This window comes from Pholis gunnellus, assembly GCF_910591455.1.
Source record: "Pholis gunnellus genome assembly, chromosome: 22".
NCBI classification, from domain to species: domain Eukaryota; kingdom Metazoa; phylum Chordata; class Actinopteri; order Perciformes; family Pholidae; genus Pholis; species Pholis gunnellus.
The window spans coordinates 13,616,105-13,637,289 of record NC_136549.1 but is presented as its reverse complement, the minus strand read 5'-3'; the positions used below and the strand labels follow the sequence as shown (position 1 = coordinate 13,637,289).

The following is a 21,185-nucleotide window of genomic DNA, read 5'->3' as shown; positions in this document are numbered from 1 at the left end:
GTTTTCTGCCTGACAGCTTTTCGACCGAGTGCGGGAGGACGACCCCGACTTCCACCAGAAGATCATCCCCATCAGCAGCGAGCTGACGCAGCCCGGCCTCGCCATCAGCCCGGAGGACGTTGAGAAGCTCTCCGCCTGCATCAACGTCGTCTTCCACTGCGCCGCCACCATCCGCTTCGACGAGCCGCTCAAGTGAGGATCACGTGCCGCATCAATGCATTAACACAAACACCCTCACCCGCTCTTCACCATCCCTCCTTCATACAAAAACATACTCTGGATCCACTCACTGATTCATACCTGCATTCTGCTGCTTTCTCCCACATTTTTTGGCATTTCACAGAATCAGATAATTTACACATGTGGTTATTGTTCGGTAACACCGGGACTTCCTGTTGTGAGACGTCACTCCAGAGGATCTGCGGCTCGCTGAACAAGATGCACTCTTGTTCTATTTAAAGCAACGTAAGGAAGTAAGGATGGAGATGTGGAGAAATCAACCGTTCTAAATCCATAAAGTCAGACAGGCGATTCCTTCTTTATACACATTGTGCACAAAAAGCTTGTGTGATCGACACAGATGAAATCAAATTTCCAAGATTATAATGAGACATGCGCTTTTTCTTTTTTTTTATGGAACTCCATATTGTATTCAGTATGTTTCCCTCTTCAGAGAGCCTGGTGGTTTGCTTTGGTTCTCCGTTATCAGGCGGCCACAACACAGCGAGCCACAGCTGCAGCAAGAGACAAAACATCCCACGTTAATGTGCATCTGCGGCTGTCGAACAGGGCTAATGCTAACACATCACAGCTGATTACACTGACAACAGGATGATTTGTATGCAAACACGTACTTTCTGCTTCATCTTCTTTATCTGTAGATAGATACAGAGGGAGGGTTTCTGCACAACTTCTCATGCTTTCAAGGTGCATGGAGAAGTGAAAAGTCTGAAGAGGTCAAAACTCCAGTGATGCTTGTAGTTTATAGAACAACTTTACTGTTTAGACGAAAGTGTTTTGGCTTGTGGCCTTCATCGGGGTCATCAGACCGGTCTAAACAATACAGTTGCTCTATATTCTACAAGTCTTGCTTGACCTCTCTCAACATCTTCTTTGTTTGATGGTTGTCTTTGGTTAATTTAAGACAGTCAAAGACTTGTCACATGAGTTTAGGAAAAGTTCCTAATTAACTTAAAACACACTAAAGGCACAATGACATTAAATAAAACATTACAATCGGGTCTAAAAAGGTGTTGAGTAACTCCTAAAAGATGTTGTGGAAAAATATGTCGCCTTCACTGGTTGTTGCTCAACCTGTTTTCATCAAAGCTATCAATGAGTTGGTGTGTCTGTGACTGCAGCTTCAGGAATGTAACAAAAGACAAGAGCGGTACAACTGTTTGGATTACTTGTGTTGCATGTGTGGAGGTGGATTGCTCACGTTAGAGGTGGTGTTTGAACTGCCGTGTGTTTGGAGGCGGGACACTCATTAGGTTTGAGTGACTGCTCGGTTAGGCTAAAGCTGCTGCACTTCACTCCTCACAGCGTTATATATCGATCCGCTACTGCTATCACATCTCTATCTGTCCCGTCTGTTGCCTTCTGACTCCCATCTCTCCCTCTCTGTTGCTTCACCTTCCATCTGTTTCGCTCAGTGGCCTTCTCCTTTTTCTTCTCACCCCTCTTCATCTAGCTTTCACTCCCACGTTCTCTCTCTCTCTCTCTCTCTCTCTCGTCCCTCCCATCTGTGTCATCTCTCGGAGTCATTACTCATGCGCAACGACCGGCGGCCTCGTAGGCAGCGCCACGGCATAAGTAGGAAGACTTAGTCAGCGGCTGACATCTCAGCTGGTCTTTATCCACACTTAAAGGGTCATTCGTCTTATTTAAAACACGGATGTTGTTTGGGTATTCCTTCTGTAACGGACGCGTACACAGACAGTCTGTTGAGTAGAATATTACTGCAATAAACAATGTCCCAAGATGTAATAAAGTTATAATAAAATGATCCTTTGAGGTGGTACCTTGTAGTTCTCTAGTTTCACCCAGAACATAACAGCAAAAGCAGAAGGGAGATGAGTCAGATGCAGGAAGGGGCACAGCGGCGCTTTCCATCTTTTCCCGACAGTCGTGGCGACCTGCATGTGGTCCCAGAAGGTGGTGGGAAGACGACAAGCCCACGCACAACCAACACCACCCTCCCTATTACTGTCCCCACTCTGCATCTATCTGTGCTGCCGCTAACAAGCTGGCACCACCCGACCACATCTGATTCATGCCGATGGACCCGTCGGCCACCACACGCTCTCCAACCTCCTGTCGCGCGCACACACACACACACACACACCTTGCGAGCACCACCCACACACAGCCAGAGAAGCACTCTATCTCACAGTCTCTGTGTTTAACTGACCCTCAGTAGTTCTTGCTGTCGCCTCGAGCAAGAATGGGCTCTGAATGCTGTTGCACTTCCACTCCAGAGCTGACACAGATCTACTGCTGAATGCAGGAGGTTTACCAACTGACAGAGAGACAGTTGTGTTGGTGTTTTTGGCCACATGAGGTTAGAGCTGCACCATTCAGGATTAAACCAGAAACACTATTTATTTTATGACTTCTTTGGGAGAATGTTTTTATATTCATTAGGACAAGAGTTGGATTCGTGAGGGGTGTTTTTCACAATCTTCTAAAATTTCTACACAAAGTGATTTTTGGTTAATTGAAAAAATAATCTACGGGTTATTCGATATTTCTTTCGCCATGTTACTCGGTCCTCTTAAAGAACATCTTTGATTCTTTCTATTTCTTCCCGCTCTGCGTATGCACACTTCATCACACGGTGTAATGCAATCTTGTCATTTCTGGATGCAATTCATGGAGGAATCAAGAACGCCTGGTTTGATGAAAGCATCTCTTTAATGCGACGGCGTTGTCAGGTCAGTTACTTACAAAGCTCAAAATCGGCTTTGCAATTTAAACACACTCAGTACTTCAGTAGCAAAAACCTACAGACATGTAGAAATAAGATTATACGAAGGTGTTAACGGTTAATTACTACATCGGGCATGCACTCTACATCAAGTGTTTGCTGAAGTGCTCATGGCCTGATGAGTGATGGTGTGAGCTGAAAACTGTGTTCAGTGAAAATAACGATGAGACTCATTAATGCGGAGAGCAGATGTCCCCCTCCCCCTCTCTCTCCCTGTTTGGTTTAATGTCTGACCATCGTGTCCTGTCATTCTGCTCCGGCTTATCATCACGTTCCGCAGATTCAAGTTCTTGCATGCGAACCCTCAAACGGAGGGAGGGTGTGCTTGTGTCTCAAGCACACACAAACCTTTCACTCACACACACACTATTTAACTCTGTACATCGCTCTTCTCTCCGGCAGACACGCCCTGCAGCTGAATGTGATCGCCACACAGCAGCTCCTCAGCCTGGCCAAGCAGATGCACCACCTCGAGGCCTTCGTTCACATCTCCACCGCCTATGCAAACTGCAACCGCAAGCACATCGACGAGGTCATCTACCCGCCACCCGTCGAGCCCAAGAAACTCATCGAGTCCCTGGAGTGAGTGGAGGAAGGGCTGGTTTTATTTTTTCCCCCCTGAGGGCATGGAATCAATTTTAGTTCATGTACGTCCACTAAAAAGTGCTTGTGTCTGACAACATTATGGAAAGGACCCTATGGAGCGATACAATGTTTTTCTTGTTAGCTCGAAGAAGTCTCGTTCTGAATTCTTGCATCGCATCCACATCGTCGAAATAAGCTAAATATTCAGCCAGGACATTGATAATCTCTTAGATAACACTAAGCTACACTTTATGTACTCACACAAAACTAAGAAAGACGTTTGTTGTGCAAACTCAAGCACTTTTAGTGGACGTACATTGACAACAAGTGCCCGAGCGATTACATTACAGCCTGTTTAGTGGCTGCTGTTTGCTGTGTTCTCCCTCAATAATTGACCGATTTCAAGGTTGAAAAATACCGAAGTTACTCTTTAGGTAGATCATTCAAAAATTGCTAAACGAGACCAAGATTCTGACCAACTTTTCTATTGTTTATATTTTCAGCACTAGTTGCCTGCGACACGTTTCCCTCAGTATTCAGTTTGATATCAAGTCTTAGCTTTGTTCCAAATCTATAAATCATAACCCACATCCTTTGATTTGTTCAGTGATTCTGAAAGAACGGATAGAAAGAAGTGAAATGAAATGGAAATTCAGTCTCATTATCAGGCTTACCCAGTTCTGAAAGGCAATAATGAAACATGAATGGGTTCCAGAAAAGTGGAATATTACTTCTACATGAAGCCCACAGGAAGCTACATTCCCTGGTGTTTGTGTTGAACACTAGTCGTGCCGGTTTAGTTTAGTGGAGATGTAGGAGTATCAACACTGTGGAAGGAACTTTTCATTGATTCTTTTTGAGTATGTCTTAACATATTAACAAATTAATCATTTAGAATAAATGTACATCTCAAAAACACAATGGATTCTTAAGTGATAAGTTGTGTCTGTATCATGTAATCAGACGACCCAGAAGATCATAGACTAATTCACTCAAAGCTGATCTCTGTATACATTAACACATAGTTATTAGTGATAATAATACACAAATCAACAGCACAATGCATGCTGCGTTTCTCTCACCGAGCCCGTCGTGTCTGTCTCCAGGTGGATGGATGACAGCATCGTGCGCGACATCACGCCGCGGCTCATCGGCGACAGGCCCAACACATACACCTACACCAAAGCCCTGGCCGAGTACTTGGTGCAGCAAGAGCAGGACAAGCTCAACATCGCCATCATCAGACCCTCCATAGTGGGAGCCAGCTGGCAGGAGCCTTTCCCTGTGAGTCTTTTCCTCTTACAGAGCTATTTGTACACATCGTACTGTACCGTTTGTGTGACTCTGGTCCCATTCCCTTGACCCCCATGCTCGTTATGTGTCCCCCGAGTAAAACAAATAGAAAATAAGATAGTGATTGACGTAATCCTGCACAGGTCAGTGCAGCTCCCCTGTGGGTTTCATCTCTAGCGGCCAACAATTCAAACAAATCGGTTAATATTTTGGCTGAAGAAGTCCTGTGTCATTTAACCAAGTCAGTCAACTCAAACAGCTGTTGTGGAGGGGGAGTTGAGGGGGAGTTGAGGGGGAGTTGAGGGGGAGTTGGGGGGGGTGAGGAGGGCTGAAACGGGACACCGAGGGCGGAGATACGCTGACGAACCGAATGTCCGTTAAGGCTGGGAGGTTGAAGAGTGCAGAGAAGTTCATGTAAAGGCCAGAGGACTTTAAGACTCCGAAAGTTGCACTTCTTCCACGATTTAAGCTGCTTTCAGTCACGCTGCTGGTGCTGCAGGCATCCTGACATCTTCAACATTTGCATTTCACAGGATTTGAATCACTTTGCATGAACTGCAAGAAGTAAATAAAAAGAGTATCAACTGTTATATAACCTGGAGTCTTTATATTAAGTAACTTTTGTCATTTTTCAACCCTAGACTTAACTTAAGGAAAAATCAAGCATGAATCCAAATAGAGGCCTGTTTTCCCTGCTGATCTTACAAAATTAATTATGGATGTGAACCTTTTTGCAACATGAGAAAACATGAAAACATTGGATTTGTTTGCGAGTGCTCTTCTGCAGAGGTTTTAAAATTGTGAGGAGGGAAAAAATAGAGGCAAAGAAAGAAAAAATGTTAATCTCAGAGTAAGATCCTCCTTTTCTCTCTTAGATTCAGTGTGATTTACACTTCATTGTGCATAAACCTGCTTAGAGATCATAGAAGAAGTGTCTTGAATTGCTGTAGTTGATTCTAGGTCATTATTTTGAGCTTGTTTACTGTTGTATGCAATAAGATGAGAGCTACTCTTTAGATGCTCAAGGTCGCTATCGACGTTCTCGTGAAATAATCAAAAGTGCTCTGAGAGATGATGCTGCATAAAAGAAATGGCTGTAAAACACAAGGAAGTCCTTGTTTGTCTGGCGTCAGGGAAATGTAGGCGTTGTGTGTGCGCGCGCTGGGACTCTTGACGGCAGATCCTGGCTCTGTGTTCAGCCTTCCGTTGTAAGCTCGGCCTGGCAGCGACTCTTCAAAAGGCCTCGCTCACGCTTGGCCATGCAATCGCCTTGGCAGCTCGTGCCAGTAGGCGCTGTGAGGCAAAGGAGGAGAAGGGGGGGGGGACACTGCCTATTTATATGTCTGTGTTGTGTTGTGTTTACAACCACAATATGCATCTAGTTCTGTCAGTTTGTGGCTTCATTTCTCCAGATGTTGACCGTATAGCCAACGTATAATATGATGCAAAATATCTCTATAAGATCTATCTGCCATTTTAGTCGGGCATGACGCCATCCTCACGTTGTAGTGCTGATAAAAACACCTCTGGCTTGTCCATCTGTGCACTTTATCTGCACCAGAGCGTATTATTAGACTCCGGACAAGCCTCGGCCTCGACCGCATAATCGCTCTCCAGTCCAACACGTTGGAAACTGCAGCAATCTGTAACCAGTGGTTTCATCCATTTTTAATGCTCTCTAATTGAAGTCGACAATCAGTGCTTCCCAGCGTCCCTTGTTCTCCCAACACAGGAAGTAACAAAACCCTGAACATGTGATTCCGCGCTTAATTGCCACATATGTGTTGCTGTCAGGATCGATAACTTAATGTTGTATCTGATTTGGATTGACACGCTTTCTCTGCTCTTACACCTCAGGGTTGGATCGACAACTTCAACGGGCCGAGTGGAGTCTTTATAGCTGTAAGTGATGGCGTTAAAACTCTTAAACCTCAAAGCTTTTAAACACACAGACACGTTTTGGAGTCCTAAGTGTGCTTCTGTGATCAGGCTGGAAAGGGGATCCTGCGCACCATGAGAGCCAACAACGACGCCGTGGCTGACCTGATCCCCGTGGACGTGGTCATCAACCTCACGCTGGCTGCTGGCTGGTACACGGCTGAACGCAGGTTAGTGCCACACCCATGGGGTCTGTCTGGGATGATTTGTTAACCTGGATCCCCAAACTTAAAGGACAGGTTCACACTTTCCAAGTCTTTTGAACAATGAAATTCCCTCATTGTGTTTCATTGTTGAGCTGCAGTGAAGAGATGGTTAGAAAAAGCTGACAATATTATATCATTTTGTTAGGAATTTATAATCTACAGTATATATATATATATGTAGGTATATTTGGGTTGAATGTTTTGTGTGTGTTTATGCTGCCATCCTAGAAAAGACTTAAAACTGGATGTGTATACATAAAGCGGATTTATAAGACTGTGGGATACTTCTTGATGTACTCTGTCCATCCAGACCACACTAAAAGCCCACAGATAAAAATCATAATATTATTTTTCCTGGTAAAAGGATCTTGAGCCTGTATAGAGGACACATACTCTTCAGCCTAATAAAAACCTGGTGTCACTGTCTTTTAACAGAAAGCCATTCAAGTTTAACAAACACCTTTATTGCTTAAAGTCTCAAGTAATAAAAGAAGTAAAAAAACGTTTTACAAGATAGATACCATGAGATGAGTCCAAGAGTCCACACTGTGTAAAAGCTCATGATAGATTTTAAGCAAAGTTTCAACATGTTTGAAAGACGAAAACGGGGACAAATCCCAGACCGAACGTCGTAGTAGCGACCTGTCAATCACAAAGTAGCCGCACCCTAAAACATACTCTGCTTTATGGTCTATTTGATTCTAAATAGATCATAGTTTACTAAATGAACATCATGCTGTATTGAAGAAGACTTGAAACTAGAGATTGAGACCATAAACTCGTGTTTACAATGTTTACTGAGGGAATAAATCAAGAGAGAAGGAGAAACATTTTCTCATAGACTTCTATACAACCAGAGGAGTCGCCCCCTGGTGGACATTAGAGATAATGCAAGTGTAAGGCACTTTGGATTGGCTTCATTTTTCAGACAAATATTTACTCCCAAATTTCCCTTGACTGGGGTCGGTTTTAATGCTGGACAGAATATTAAGGAAAGCTGAACAGACCACTCCCAAATTGTATAAGATTAAAGATACAAAAGAACTGGTTTTTGAGACCTAAATTACATCCAAACAAATGTATTTTATAAAGGAAAAAATAAATCATATCTCACAAATGTAATAACACATCAACATCACCAACTGTTATGTGATTATATCAGTGTTTATGTCCCTGACAACCTGTACTTATTTTCAGAAGGAAAACAGAAAGAGAGACAAATGAAAGTTAAGTATTGACTCCGCATTGGAAATTATGTTAAAAGGTTTAATTATCCCTCAGTTTTCCAGCTCAAATGTATATTCAGTACCTTGTCAGCACTCTTTTAAAGGTTTGCATGTGTTATCTCAGATTAATATGCTTTCAAGAATCACCTTTGCACTTTTATAGCACTATAGTTTTATAGCTTGATGCTCAAATAGTCCAGAAAATACAGACTAATCTGTGTTTTTATTGGCTTCATTATGACCTTCTTCTCCCACACCTTGCAGACCTAAAACAGCTCTGGTGTACAACTGCACTTCCGGCGGCATCAACCCGTTCCACTGGGGAGAGATTGGTAGGTACATTGTTTGTTGTCCTGCTTAAAGGTAATAGAACCCTTTCGCTGCAGGCGGATATTTGTAGAGCTGCTTTTTTTATGCGCCTGTCGGCATCCCACAGTGTTGTCGTCCCGTTCATCGTCTCTAATCGATACTCCAGCGTTGTGACATAACGTCGCCTGTCGTGTATTAAGTTGTGTTGTTTGTGGTCGGGGGTTGTTGTGGAGAGTGTCTGCCACCTGCTGGAAAGAGACAGAAGATGGTTTTAAAGTTGGAGGGCGTTATACTCGAGACCTGTTTTACTTTCATACATAAGCAGGTTAGACAACACTAGTTTTCATAACACTTACATGATTCAACAACAACTATTGGGTGGATTGCCGTCATATGTGTTATGATCCACTGACTTGTTCTTGTTCTAGTTCCACCGGCAGGTTAAACTTTTCACTTGTCCAGCAAATTATCTCAACTACTATAGAATGATGATTGTCATGAACATCCGTGGTCCCCAGAGGATGAACCCTACTGACATTGGTGATCCCTTAACCTTCTGCATGAGGTTGACATCTGTGGTTTTATAAGCAAAACATTCCAAACGCTGGAACTCTGATGGATTTCCGCGAAATGTAGATTTTCACGTCCCTGTCAGGATTAACATAATGACTTTAGTGATCCTCTGGCTTTCTTCTCGCCCCATCATCAGGTCAGAATGTTAGCTTTCTGAGCATGGTAGCGTGCTGACGTTAGCCTTTAGCTCAAATATTCCCTTATTCATACGTATGTCTATCATACAACTGAATTTTCCCTTCACTGAAAGCACAAACTTACTACGCTGTCTGTAATCACAAAATGTATGTGAGATTATAGACATTTAAATCATACTACAATGTTTTCTTTTATTATTGTCACTACCCCACTCGTGTTATGCAAATGTGAGGTTTTGATGCAGTTGATATGAATTGCTGCTAGAGCTCAGAGCTTTTATGGTTTCTGATAAATGAGGTAGCGATGAAATTCCACGTGAAGGGTCATCAGCGGTCATCAGATACAGTGGGATTAGAGAGCTGTGGATGTCAGGCTGGCTGGATGACAAGGGACCCTCTTTAACCCCATTTCCTCTCAGATTAGCAAACATGCTCCCTCCACCGAGGAAATTGCTACCAGATGGCTCGTAGCAGGATTAGGTCTCATCACTGCAACTCAGTTATGAAAGAGGAACCGTTTACTCTTATCTCGCTGGCCCAAATTAGAAGTAGCGACGAAGCACAAATTACAATGAGACCAAAAAAACACAAGTAAAGAAGGAGGATCCAGCTCCTTGTTGTGAATTGTGGGTACTCTTGCCCATTTTGTTTTTTTGGGGGGGGGGGGGGATACTCCAGGCTGCGAGGGGCCCGGCCACAGCTGGCTGTCAGCTCGGATCTGGTCATCGCTCGGCCCCTGCAAATCCCTGCATATCTGTTTCCATGGAAACGAGCGGTGTGATGTAATGTGTGAGGTCACATGGCTGCTCTCTGTGTCGGTGGATGGCTGCTGCTGCTGGATTCTGGGAGGAGGGGGGGGGGGGGGCGAAGTCATTGTGTGGCTGCTTTCTGCCGGATACCTTCTTTATCCTGCATTGCATCATGGGATCCCCACATGTCCGCTGACTTTTAAAGCAAGGCTCGCCCTAGTTTGTGCCCCCATTACATTCCAGGCACAGAGCTACGCTTTGGATTTGCCCAAAATTAAATAACTGGGGATCTTGATATCTTACCGCTGAAGGCTTTTTTAAATCCTCATCTAACGATCTGGATGAAAAAACCCTATCCTATCCACTGCACGATATAAAATATTTTAAACTTATTGAAACTTTTTTTTTGGGGCACTTTGCATTAGGAAACAGTTAAAAGTATTTTATTGTACAGCAGATGTAATGTTTTTTTCACCTAGTTTGTAAAAAGAGTCTTCAAGAACTGGGTAGTTGAACTAGTACATTTTCTATTTGCCCCTCAGAGATAAATACTTTATTTTGCCGTCTAATTTATCCCCTGAACCATGCCCATTTTACAGAGCACCATGTAATGTCGTCCTTCAAGAGGAACCCGCTGGATCAAGCTTTCCGCAGGCCCAACGCCAACATCACCTCCAACTACCTGATCAACCAGTACTGGATCCTGGTCAGCCACAAGTTCCCTGCACTCATCTACGACCTCGTCCTGCGTCTCTCTGGACAAAAGCCGCAGTAAGACTCGCAGCTATCTGTCGCACTTGAAATCTACAGAGGAGTTGGCGTGTGTCGTAACCTCTGACCCCACTCTCGCTCTAGGATGATGCGCATCTTCAATCGTCTGCACAAGGCCATCGGCCTGCTGGAGTATTTCAGCAGCCAGGACTGGGAGTGGAACTCTGAGAACATGAGCATGCTGATGAGCCAGCTAACCCCGGAGGACAGGAAGGTACGCGTATCCACAAACACGCTGCCAGTTTGGGCTACATTTTCCACCTTCTAAGCTGATTTAGGAACCAGATTGTTTGATCCAGTCTGAACAATATTTGCTTCATCTGACAGTATCTGATGCAGGTATTATTAGGGAGTCTATTGCTCCATCTAGTGATGAAGAGTGGAATTTCACATTTCTCTTCTATTACAAATAAAACAGTAGCTTTGATTTTTTGTCTTTGACTCGACGCCCTCCCAACCATCTTTTCTATCTTGCAGACATTTAACTTTGATGTGCGCCAGCTGAACTGGCCCGAGTACATCGAGAATTATTGCATCGGCACCAAGAAGTACGTCCTGAATGAAGACATGTCCGACATTCCTGCTGCCAGACAGCATCTGAGGAAGTAAGTCAACAAGAGAATAAAGCATATATACAACAGGACTAGAATGTTACCAACCTCTCAAACTCTCTTTCCTTAGTAAATAACAGGAATTTCAGCTCAGTGATAAGTGTCAATGAAACGTTATCTTAATAAATTCACTACAGCAGAGCTCTATATTACCCATTTAAAAGGTTTTTGTTATTTCCTGTCTCATTCCTCCTCTCACTTTCCCAGATTGAGGAACATCCGCTACACCTTCAACACCCTTTTGGTCGTCTTCATCTGGAGGGTGTTTATCGCTCGCTCCCAGATGGCCAGAAACATCTGGTACTTTGTGGTCAGCCTCTGTTTCAAGTTCCTCTCTTACTTCCGCGCATCCAGCACCATAAACAACTGAGTCTTCCTCCGAGCCTCGAACCAGAGACAGCCGCCTGTCGCCTTTAGCTGTCTGCAGGATGTAACATCTGAGACTCTGACTGTCCACAAAAGGACACTCTAAATCCTCCTTTATGTGCGGATTAGCTGGGAGCTCTCTACAGGTGGGAGACTGCAGTTGTGTGAAGCACTCGGAGGGAGGAATGGAGGTCGACTAGCCATGAATTATTTGTTTTAGTTTTGAAATCTGTCAGCATTACCTGCACTGTTCAGTCACTAGACCCCGTCCATAAAGAAAGTGTTGTCATTCATTTTGTACCTACCTTTTTCTTCTCAGCGTGGCCAATTATATATGCAACGAAAAGCCTTTTGTGTGACCTCCATTTTCTTTTCCACATCATCGTTTCCATCCTCTTGAATCTCGGTACATGCCTTGCCTTGTGATGATTTTATTTTTTCATACTTGAAATACGGCAGTGCTTCACTGGAGGACGATTTCGATACGATTATTTTTGTTTCTCTGTTTTCTACTGTTGGGCAGGTGATGTGGCTATCTGTTTGTCTTACATGACGTGTATCTACTGCCTTTTTTAAGATTACACCCAAAACTAACGTCGTCTCAAGGCCAATCCACAGATCGAGACTAGTATTAAAGCTAAATTCTGACCACACAAGACAACAGTATCACTACATATACGGAAACATACAGATCTTTCCTGCTGTCGAGCTGGTCACTTGTTTAATATCACAAACAATAATGTCAGTATGTCTTTGAACATAAACCTTGTTTGTTTAAATGCTCATCCACTTTTTGCCTGTTTGTACAGCAGTTTGTACTGGAACTAAGTTTACTACTTTTACATATTTATACTTGCGTCAAAGGCTAGTCTGATGTATGTGGTAGACCTTGGCAGTGTATTATATATAAATAAGAGAACATCAGAGTCAAGTTTATTTGTATAGCCCAGCATCACATACTGTACAATGTCTCCCAACATTTCCCAACCAAGCCCACGTTTTCTAAGAAGACAAACTCCCCCAGAACCTCAAAAAGACATTCGGCTGGGGGTGAAATAGGAGCCATAGGTGGGGAAAAGAAAGTACAAATTATAACAAGTTGTAGCCGTTGGACACGCCAGATACATCAATGGGATTCTAAAAGGTCCACGGCTAATGTAGTAAATCCAAGTCCAGTTCAATATTAGTGATGTCAAATATCCAAGATGTAAGGTCTACGGTTGGTGAGGTTGGGGGACCGAGCTTAAAGCAGGCAATTCAGTTGAATAGTTGAAAGCTGGAGGAGACCTAGCCCCAGTGTGTGCCTCTCACTAGCGCTTGAGTCACAGTGATAACCAACAATTTCTCTGTAAAAATAATTACCTACAAATATTTCATCCCCTGCATGATGAAAGACATTTTAAACCCTCGTTGTAACTCTGTTTCCTCCGCCATCTGGATAAGAAGGGTCTTAGTAAACAGAGTTGCAACAAATACAAAAAGTGTTGTTAAACGTCCTTCTGGGTTTTTCAAACATCACCGAGTCTTTTATCTGAGAAATAGATGGGTACGGCTGTGACTCAAATGTAATGCTAATACATGAGAGCACAAACTGGAGCAGGAGGAGATGCAGCTCTTCCAAAGAGTGACAGCAGCAGGGAAGGAGCCATCAGGGCACCCAGCAGATAGCAGCAGACTCTGTATTTAAAGAAATGTGAAGATGAAGGTACTACTGACTTACGATTTATCTTAGTTCCTGAGGCAGGCCTCTGGATACTGAAGAGGTCATAAGGTTTGTTAAATATGGCTGAGAAAGAAAGAAAATCACCTCTAGTGGGAATAAGAAGTCAAAGCAGCAAGACTGTGTTGTAAACTATAGGGGGGGGAGCATTTCAGCTTCATCTATATGTAAGAAAATCTATTTCAAACTGCTTTTGACAGCTAGTAAACAGGACAGAGCATAGAGGCAATCATAAGAATCGATTGCAATGTTAAGTCGAGTGTCATCTGCATCAGAGGGAAAATTCATGTTGCAGCTGCAAACGATTCTGCAGAACGGAAGACTAATGTGAAAAGTAGTGGACCAAGTACGGAGCCTTGAGGTTTGCCAAACCTTACCTGATGGGGAAATGGACTTCTATTTTTAAGCAAGACACACTGTGACCTACATGTTAGTCTGGACCTAAGTGCTAGGTTATAAAAGAGGGATTTAAAGCCCTCCTGGTATTGCATCATTTACCCCAGTTTGGAAGACCTGTAAATAGTTGAACTACATATTATTCTTATAGACTACCAAAAATTGTATTTGACTGTTGATCTTTGCTTGGTGAGTGTCTTCACAGGATTCCACCACAGAGCTTCCCGCAGAGTTTACCAAAAGTGTTAAGTGTTCATTTTTACTAAACAAATGAGAAAACTGTGTACAGTGTTGCTTGACTCTTGACAGAATACAATACGTAACAGTTACGAGCCTATATGGGAGAAAAAGGGACAGAACTAAATAAATGTTTATGCAAAGCCCATGTTTGTGGTGTGATCGTGGTAACCGTCCTCCTAATTTCAGAGGGGGATAATGAACCAAAATGTCTGCAGTTGTGCGAGGCCTGTATGAGGAAGTGGCTTTGTCAGTTATTGTTGTGGTGTCGTTTAAAGAGTTTTGCTCATGTGTGCTTGTTTCACAACAAAGTGCTGTCTTTGCTGCAGAGCACCGTTGCGACTGCTACTGTACGTAACAAACTACGGCAACACGTAAACAATGACTTCATCTTGTGCTTTCTGGTGTCATTTACAAAATGTTGGACCACCTTTATGACCTGCTCTGACAGCACTTCATTCAAAGTCTGCTTGACAAAACTGAAATAAACTAGAGGAGAAAAAGTGTGCTGCAGTCCATGAAACTTCTACCTCACCATGTAATTATACTAGGGACTAAAAGTTATGTTTTGGTCTCTGCTGCCTTTATTTATTTCTACATTTAGTCAGTACAATACTAAATCACTAGATTATCCCTTAAACCTTGATGCAGAGCCAGAGTTTTATTGTAATATATTAACTGTATAGTTTTGATTTTATTCTCTTGAGCTGTCTTTAGGCTTCAGATTATCTTATTGTCTAACTCTTAAGCTAACTATTTATACGCTTGTTTATTTACCAACAACCTCACATGCTACACCTAAAACACAAGTTATGAGCAACAGAACGATTGGATTAAAAGGTCTAAAAAAGATGCCGGATTTTGAAGACCATTCCCATCTTTTTATGACTTCAAAGAAGATTTAAATGTCTTCCACACATCAATGCTTTGGGGGGAAAAACTCACTGGTATTTTTTTTTATTTGTGGGTCTTTACATTTTATTGGAGTCAAAATGACAACCAAACAATCCGTATAATGTGCTATTACAGCAAATGGAACAGAAAGCCTTACAGCATGCCTAAAGTAACAAACCCCATCACAAAGGAAATAATGTATTATATAAAATAGTATGCCTGCATTTGTAGTAGTACAGTGTAGTAGTAGCACAATGAGCTATTTTTCAAGTCGACACCACAGTGTTTATTAGACAGCTTTACCGTTCTCAGTAGAAAAACACAATTTTATGACAAAGCGATAACGTTTGACGATGGGCAAAAGCCTGAAAAAACACTACTCCTGAGGGACATCGTCGGCCAACAAAGGAGTCTGGTGATTGTTGAGATTGTTCATCTGGTTGTGTAGCTGCACATCCTAGAATAGATCCAGTACAGGTAAGTCTATTAGATCTGCTTAATGGTTGAGTTTACATAGAGAAAGAAACAATTCCTTTGGATTTTACAGTAATGGAGACGGCCTGTTTATTGAGGAAAAGCAAACCTGTATTTTGGATATAAAGACCATAGACGGTGTGTTCAAGACTCACCTCTCTGGGCCGGTAGACTCCAAGTTTGAGGCGACAGCAGATAACATCAAAACAGAAGCCAACGAGCCCATGGAGCATGCCTTTAAGAGAGAAACACATGGCGATAAATAGATGAATTCACACATTTTAAAAAATCACATTTTAAGAATGGACTTTGAATTTAAAAGTCCAGAAGCCCCATATATATTACTTGTGTTTTGTCTTCATATGTGTCCGTGTTAATCTGCACTGTCCCTGTGAAAATAAGAAATTAATAATTGTGATTGCAGGTGAAAAGCAGACTTGCCTGTCGTGGAGAATATACCCCCGATAATGCCGCAAAGCCACACCAGGAACTGCCACAGTGGCATATGCTGCTCGCTGACCGTCACCATCAGAGAGCTGGTGTCGTACTTGACAAAGATGCCTGAAACGCCGTGACTGCCCGCTGCGTGGTTTATCACCCGCTCCTTGCAAACAGACGTGGTGGTGGTTAGTGTCATCCCAGGTTTCTCTGAAAGGCTTCATCATCCTCTGTCCGTCCCTCCTCGTGGGCCGCTAATTACTTTTCACTCACCCGCTCAGTCACAGAAAACTGGTGAGTGTCTGCAGATATCTTGTATGTGTTCAGTCTGGTTGGAACCACTGTGATGAAGTACTGGAACATCTGGTTATCTGTAATAAAACATCAATTTAAAGAAGGAAAACTATACCGAAGAAACTCACAATGAAACTAACCAACTTAGGTGAACTAAGGACAGTTTGAGTGAACTCGTGATTTAGTAAAAGTCTGTTTTATCCTCTCCTGTCTCTTGAAACACAGCAGTAACTTACTGTTAAAGGTGATTTTCTCTGTGCCGTCCAGAGGATTGATGATGCCCGGTACCTCCTCCCCAAAAGATAAATGGTCTATTCGATGGGAGAAGTTGTACGCTGTGATGCAAAGATGAGAGGGAGCTCAGGTTCAATCAAGGCCATGGAGAATCACTGAACACGTTCTGGGGGAACCTGGAAAAATGTACTCTGCACTTGCTTGGTTACAGATCAGTTGTAAAATGTATGAAATAGAAAACTGAGAGGGATTTATAATATATATGTAAAAACGCAACATTTAATAGCATCATTGATGTAAAAATCTGCTTTCATATTCAGTAAATGCCCCGAGGAAGATGTCTGTCGTCGCTTTTTTTCAATTTAGCAGTCATAGTTCTTTCTTTGTGCACCATGAGCAGCATATTAAAACACTGTACTTTTAAACAAGCCAAAGAAAACATATGCAAGCATAAGTACAAAAACTGTTACATACTTTCGTGGCTCACAAAAGCTGCAATGTGGGCATGACCCTGAGGATGGTGGATGGGCCTGGAAAAGACAAAAGAGGTATAAGAGGACTGGAGTCAACAGCTCGATATAGTTATGACTGGGCCGTGGTAAGAGATTCCTGAACGAGCTCTAGTTATATCTGCCAGCACCTTTTTGACAATTCCTCTGGTTTCTTACTTTCCCACAGTGATGTGCAAGTTTCCTGCCACCTTGTTGACGTAGACGTGCCCGTGTATCCTGCAAGCATTGAGCGGATCCAAAGAGACGCCCTCCCTACACACACACACACACACACATAATCATTAAGTACAAAATTTGACAGGCTGCATAATATCTGCAGAAAATAAATAAAACTTTGTTAGCCTTTTTGTGAGATTAATGAAGAACTGAACACACGTAATATAACTGACCGTGGGGGCAGAGCAGTGGGACCTCCTTTGAGGAGAGTTTTGTAAAGGACTTCCTGAAGGGCATGTTCCTCTCTCAGCCTGTTCTGTACGAGAAGCAACGTCCTAGCGATGAAAAAAGAAAAGTTGGCAGCATGCTAGACAAGGCTACAGTTAAACTACATCTTGACTGTAGAAATGCAACTGCTCCAGCTTTTCTACATCAATTTAGATAGCATAATTTCAGACACTACATGACTTGCAGACATCCTGTTGTTTCGATATCTCCCGTCATGATTTCGTGACAGCTCACCTTTGCCACAGTCTCTGTTGTGGAGTCAGTTCAAAAATAACCTGAAAAAACATACAAAGAGAAGAGATGCAGTTGTGAAAAGCAACACCTTTAAAAGCTGGAAAGAAAATGCCTCTGACGCTGAATTAAACACAACATCATGCTTCACTCACAGGTTCGTACAGGAGGCCGCTGGATGTGATCATGGTCTCAGCCAGGTCCAGAATATCTGCTCCAACGTCTGCAATCACAGACATAATATGCATGCAGGCAACTGACACATATTTACACCTGTAATGCAATTCGATGAGCAATTTATCTACGTGAGATACTCACGCTGGCATTTCATGGCAACTGTAATGTCAATGTTTATCCTCAATTTACTGCAAATGACAAAAGAAGAAGAGGGAGAATAATATCTGTTCGACAGTCATTTCCTGCCATACACTGTAAATATGAGCAAGTTTGTTTTGGGAATGTTACGTTTGATTAGTACCTGGAAAAATCCTTGTCAACTTCATATTCATACTTCATCCAAGTGTCTCTATAAACAAAGAACTCTAAGACAGCCAGAAGTGCCATGGCACCGAAAGCAATCAGCGACACTGTGGATGAGACAGACACATTGGTTACCGTGGTTGTGACATCTTCACCGTATTGTCGTCTTTTTGTCTTCAGAGGAGTGACCCACCTGTTCCTCCTGAGGCCGAGGTCTCCACGTAGCTGTCTGAGACTTTGGGGAAGGCGTCCAGCTCCCTCACTAAGCTCAGGGCTTTTCTTCGTGACAGCCGCCTCATCTTCAGGTTCAGGGCTGCTCTCCAGCTCCTCCATCACAAATAAAACATCCATTAGTGTTACATTCAGGACCCCAGTCTGCAGCCTCTGGCTTTGTAATGGTTTTTATTAAGGATGCAAATGTACATTTTACCAAAGGGCGAACACATTCATATCATGCTAATACCACCATGTGTCTGTTAAATGTACAGTAACACTGTAACACATCTTAAAACACACTCTTCATTAGTAGCTTTCCTGATTTATTACCAAATGCTTCCTATTGATGTATCCTATTTTCTTTTTCAATACATATTTGTTTTATATTCATCAGCAATACAATTATACAATCCAAAGACCTATTAAAACAAGTCTCCATCTCAGATGAATAAAACGTAAGTAAAGTATTTATTTTTGCATAACGTTTTTTTTCAAATGTCCTGCTTTGCTGCCTCAGTCATCAGTAAACATCTTAAAATAGAATAGCAATACAATTCTATTGAAAATGTTTTTTGAAAATAATATTTAATCTTCTCTGTTGTTTTATTATTATTATTTTAACTTGATGTATATGTTCATTAAAACACGTGATAATCAAATGCATTAGGTTGTCAATAATAAATTGTATTATTAAAATTGCACCCATGTCACACTAATGATTTTAATAAACCATTGAATAAAAAATAATACAAATAATAATAAACAACCGAGAAATTATTGTTTGATCAGCTGAATATTTCATGCACTCAACACAAACACCACAACACATGCTGCTCATATAACATCCTAATACACTTTATATCGCTATATAAGCACTGCAATACTGCAGCGAAAATATGTTAATGTTTCTATACAATCAATATTGGGATGGATATTCTGCAAAGTCCTACAGAGTATTATATAACAGTAGAGTGTTTTATGAAGTGAAGAGATCTACTGACTGTAAACCGTTTCAATAAAGCAGCACAGCTCCTCCAACACCATTTATTTATAATTCATCTTACCTCTTTTATCATCTGGTTAGATGTTAAATCGCGGTACAGGATCCCTGGACGCCATACTCAAGAAGTTATTCAATGATATCTTAATGTTAGTGCACCATGACACATCCATGCAAGGGGGCGGTCTCGCGTCTTCCTTGTTTGGGTGAACGTCAGCCAGTGCGTGGCGTGCGACGTGAACGCGCACAGAGCAGTGTCGATGTTCTGTCAGGAGGTGGCGCCTTTATACTGGAATAATATAATATATAGTAAATCTGTAGGGTTCAAACTATATTCCATACACAATCATATTACAATGCATGAATAAAACTGTTTTAATTACAATCTAAAATGATCCTAATATATGAAAAGATACAAACTGTTAGCCAGTGGTGGAATGTAACGAAGTACATTTACTCAAGTACTGCACAATTTTAAAATACTTGTACTTTCCTGCTTATACTGTACTGTATGCATTCTATATTATATATAGGCCTATATTTTTGTGATCATACTTTTTTAGTTCTTTGTTTTTAATGCAGGACTTTTAGTTGTACAGAGTATTTTTACACTGTAGAGCGGAATACTTCTTCCATCACAAACTTACCAATATCTGATCAGAACACTTTTTACATTTAGAAAAGTTTGCATTACCTCATTATCTTTTACGCCAAACAAAATTATAGCAGACTTATTATTTAAGTCTTCAGTTGAAGAGAAACCCAAAACAACAATAGCAACATTTGGTTCAGATGATTTACAGCTTAGTTTCACTTTCCATATTTTGACATGTTGTAGTTTTACATATTACACTTTTGTCGTGTGCAACGTGGTATAATATTTTATGACATTGGTTCATAAAACAATCAAATATTGTAGTAGTAGTGGTAGTAAAACACTTTGTCCATTCATCAGCAGTCACACACATCTTAAGGAGCATTGACCTCCACTTACGAGGGATAATTAACTTCCAGGAGGAGTGTTTACCACAGACATGTGGTGGATCTGCACACCAGACATGAAGTTGCACTGCTCACACTGACGGGAGAGAAAAACCTATTGTGATAATGATCTACTACGACCAACTGGTGCATGCTGCTACGGCATTATCCCCCTGAGGACAAAGGAGGAGATGTTTACATCTTGGTGCAGGCTGAGAATGCACCAAACAAAAAAACTAAAATACTATTCAGATCTGCAGATGAAATGGCTGAATCACATGTGTCTTCTGTGCAGCGAGTGCTCGTGAGTCTCTGCATGCACCGGGCCTGCTTGCCTATGCAGAGCAGCACAGATGGGCGTGTTGGGGGATGGGTGCTGTCAGCTCACAGATCAAGCTGTGGGTCGGTGGTCCCATTGCTATTCACCACACAAGCACGTAGGGCATGTCAGACACGCTCCATGGAGACATACCAGGGCTGGATATTGTGTTTTGGTAATGCTATTCCGCTATGTCTGCCATAGTTTAGGAATATTATCAGAGCGACTCGCTCTTTGTTGATGAGAGGTGTGAGAACACAACGAAGACAAACTCTGCAACTGTGCACATATTCTGCTGATAGAGCAGTTTTAGATTGGGTGACACAATTGTGCTTATTTTTTGTTGTGCTTATTTCTTTGCATCACATCAGCTGCTCTTTTAGGTTACTGATGAGTTAAATGCTGATGCTGCACATTTGGAAGAATGTACTTGACGCTATAGTTTCAGTCCGCTAAAACATGTTTTGCACATGGCCTAACAACATATCCAATGATGTATTTTTGTTCATCTCCTTGATTGAAGTTACAGCAATATTGAACAATATATAGTGAAACAGGCTCA

General features: G+C 42.0%; 2 protein-coding genes across 3 annotated transcripts in view; one reads left to right on the top strand and one right to left on the bottom strand.

The window, feature by feature from the left end:
* Window positions 1-14,565, top strand: part of LOC306713998 (fatty acyl-CoA reductase 1-like) — a 41,422-nt gene extending 26,857 nt beyond the window's left edge. Inside the window, exons 3-13 of one of the 2 annotated variants that reach the window (XM_079183886.1) lie at window positions 17-192; window positions 3,392-3,571; window positions 4,681-4,858; window positions 6,725-6,769; window positions 6,857-6,975; window positions 8,209-8,238; window positions 8,502-8,569; window positions 10,605-10,776; window positions 10,861-10,990; window positions 11,254-11,381; window positions 11,595-14,565. In XM_079183886.1, coding sequence (XP_079040012.1) covers window positions 17-192; window positions 3,392-3,571; window positions 4,681-4,858; window positions 6,725-6,769; window positions 6,857-6,975; window positions 8,209-8,238; window positions 8,502-8,569; window positions 10,605-10,776; window positions 10,861-10,990; window positions 11,254-11,381; window positions 11,595-11,757 — 1,389 coding nt within the window. In that variant the 3' untranslated portion in view covers window positions 11,758-14,565. The remainder of the gene's footprint in view (window positions 1-16; window positions 193-3,391; window positions 3,572-4,680; window positions 4,859-6,724; window positions 6,770-6,856; window positions 6,976-8,208; window positions 8,239-8,501; window positions 8,570-10,604; window positions 10,777-10,860; window positions 10,991-11,253; window positions 11,382-11,594) is intronic. The other variant, XM_079183887.1, reaches the window with a different exon arrangement.
* Window positions 14,566-15,075: 510 nt separating this feature from the next.
* LOC306713708 (endoplasmic reticulum-Golgi intermediate compartment protein 2-like) lies at window positions 15,076-19,495 on the bottom strand. The gene is made up of 14 exons (XM_079183515.1): window positions 19,388-19,495; window positions 18,301-18,434; window positions 18,106-18,214; window positions 17,946-17,992; window positions 17,783-17,850; window positions 17,631-17,671; window positions 17,342-17,443; window positions 17,109-17,204; window positions 16,915-16,970; window positions 16,443-16,541; window positions 16,186-16,283; window positions 15,916-16,078; window positions 15,630-15,709; window positions 15,076-15,457 (listed from the first exon to the last, which is right to left on the bottom strand). The coding sequence occupies exons 2-14, from the start codon at window positions 18,404-18,406 to the stop codon at window positions 15,377-15,379; spliced, it is 1,146 nt and encodes a 381-aa protein (XP_079039641.1). The 5' UTR covers window positions 18,407-18,434; window positions 19,388-19,495; the 3' UTR covers window positions 15,076-15,376.
* Window positions 19,496-21,185: the final 1,690 nt, after the last annotated feature.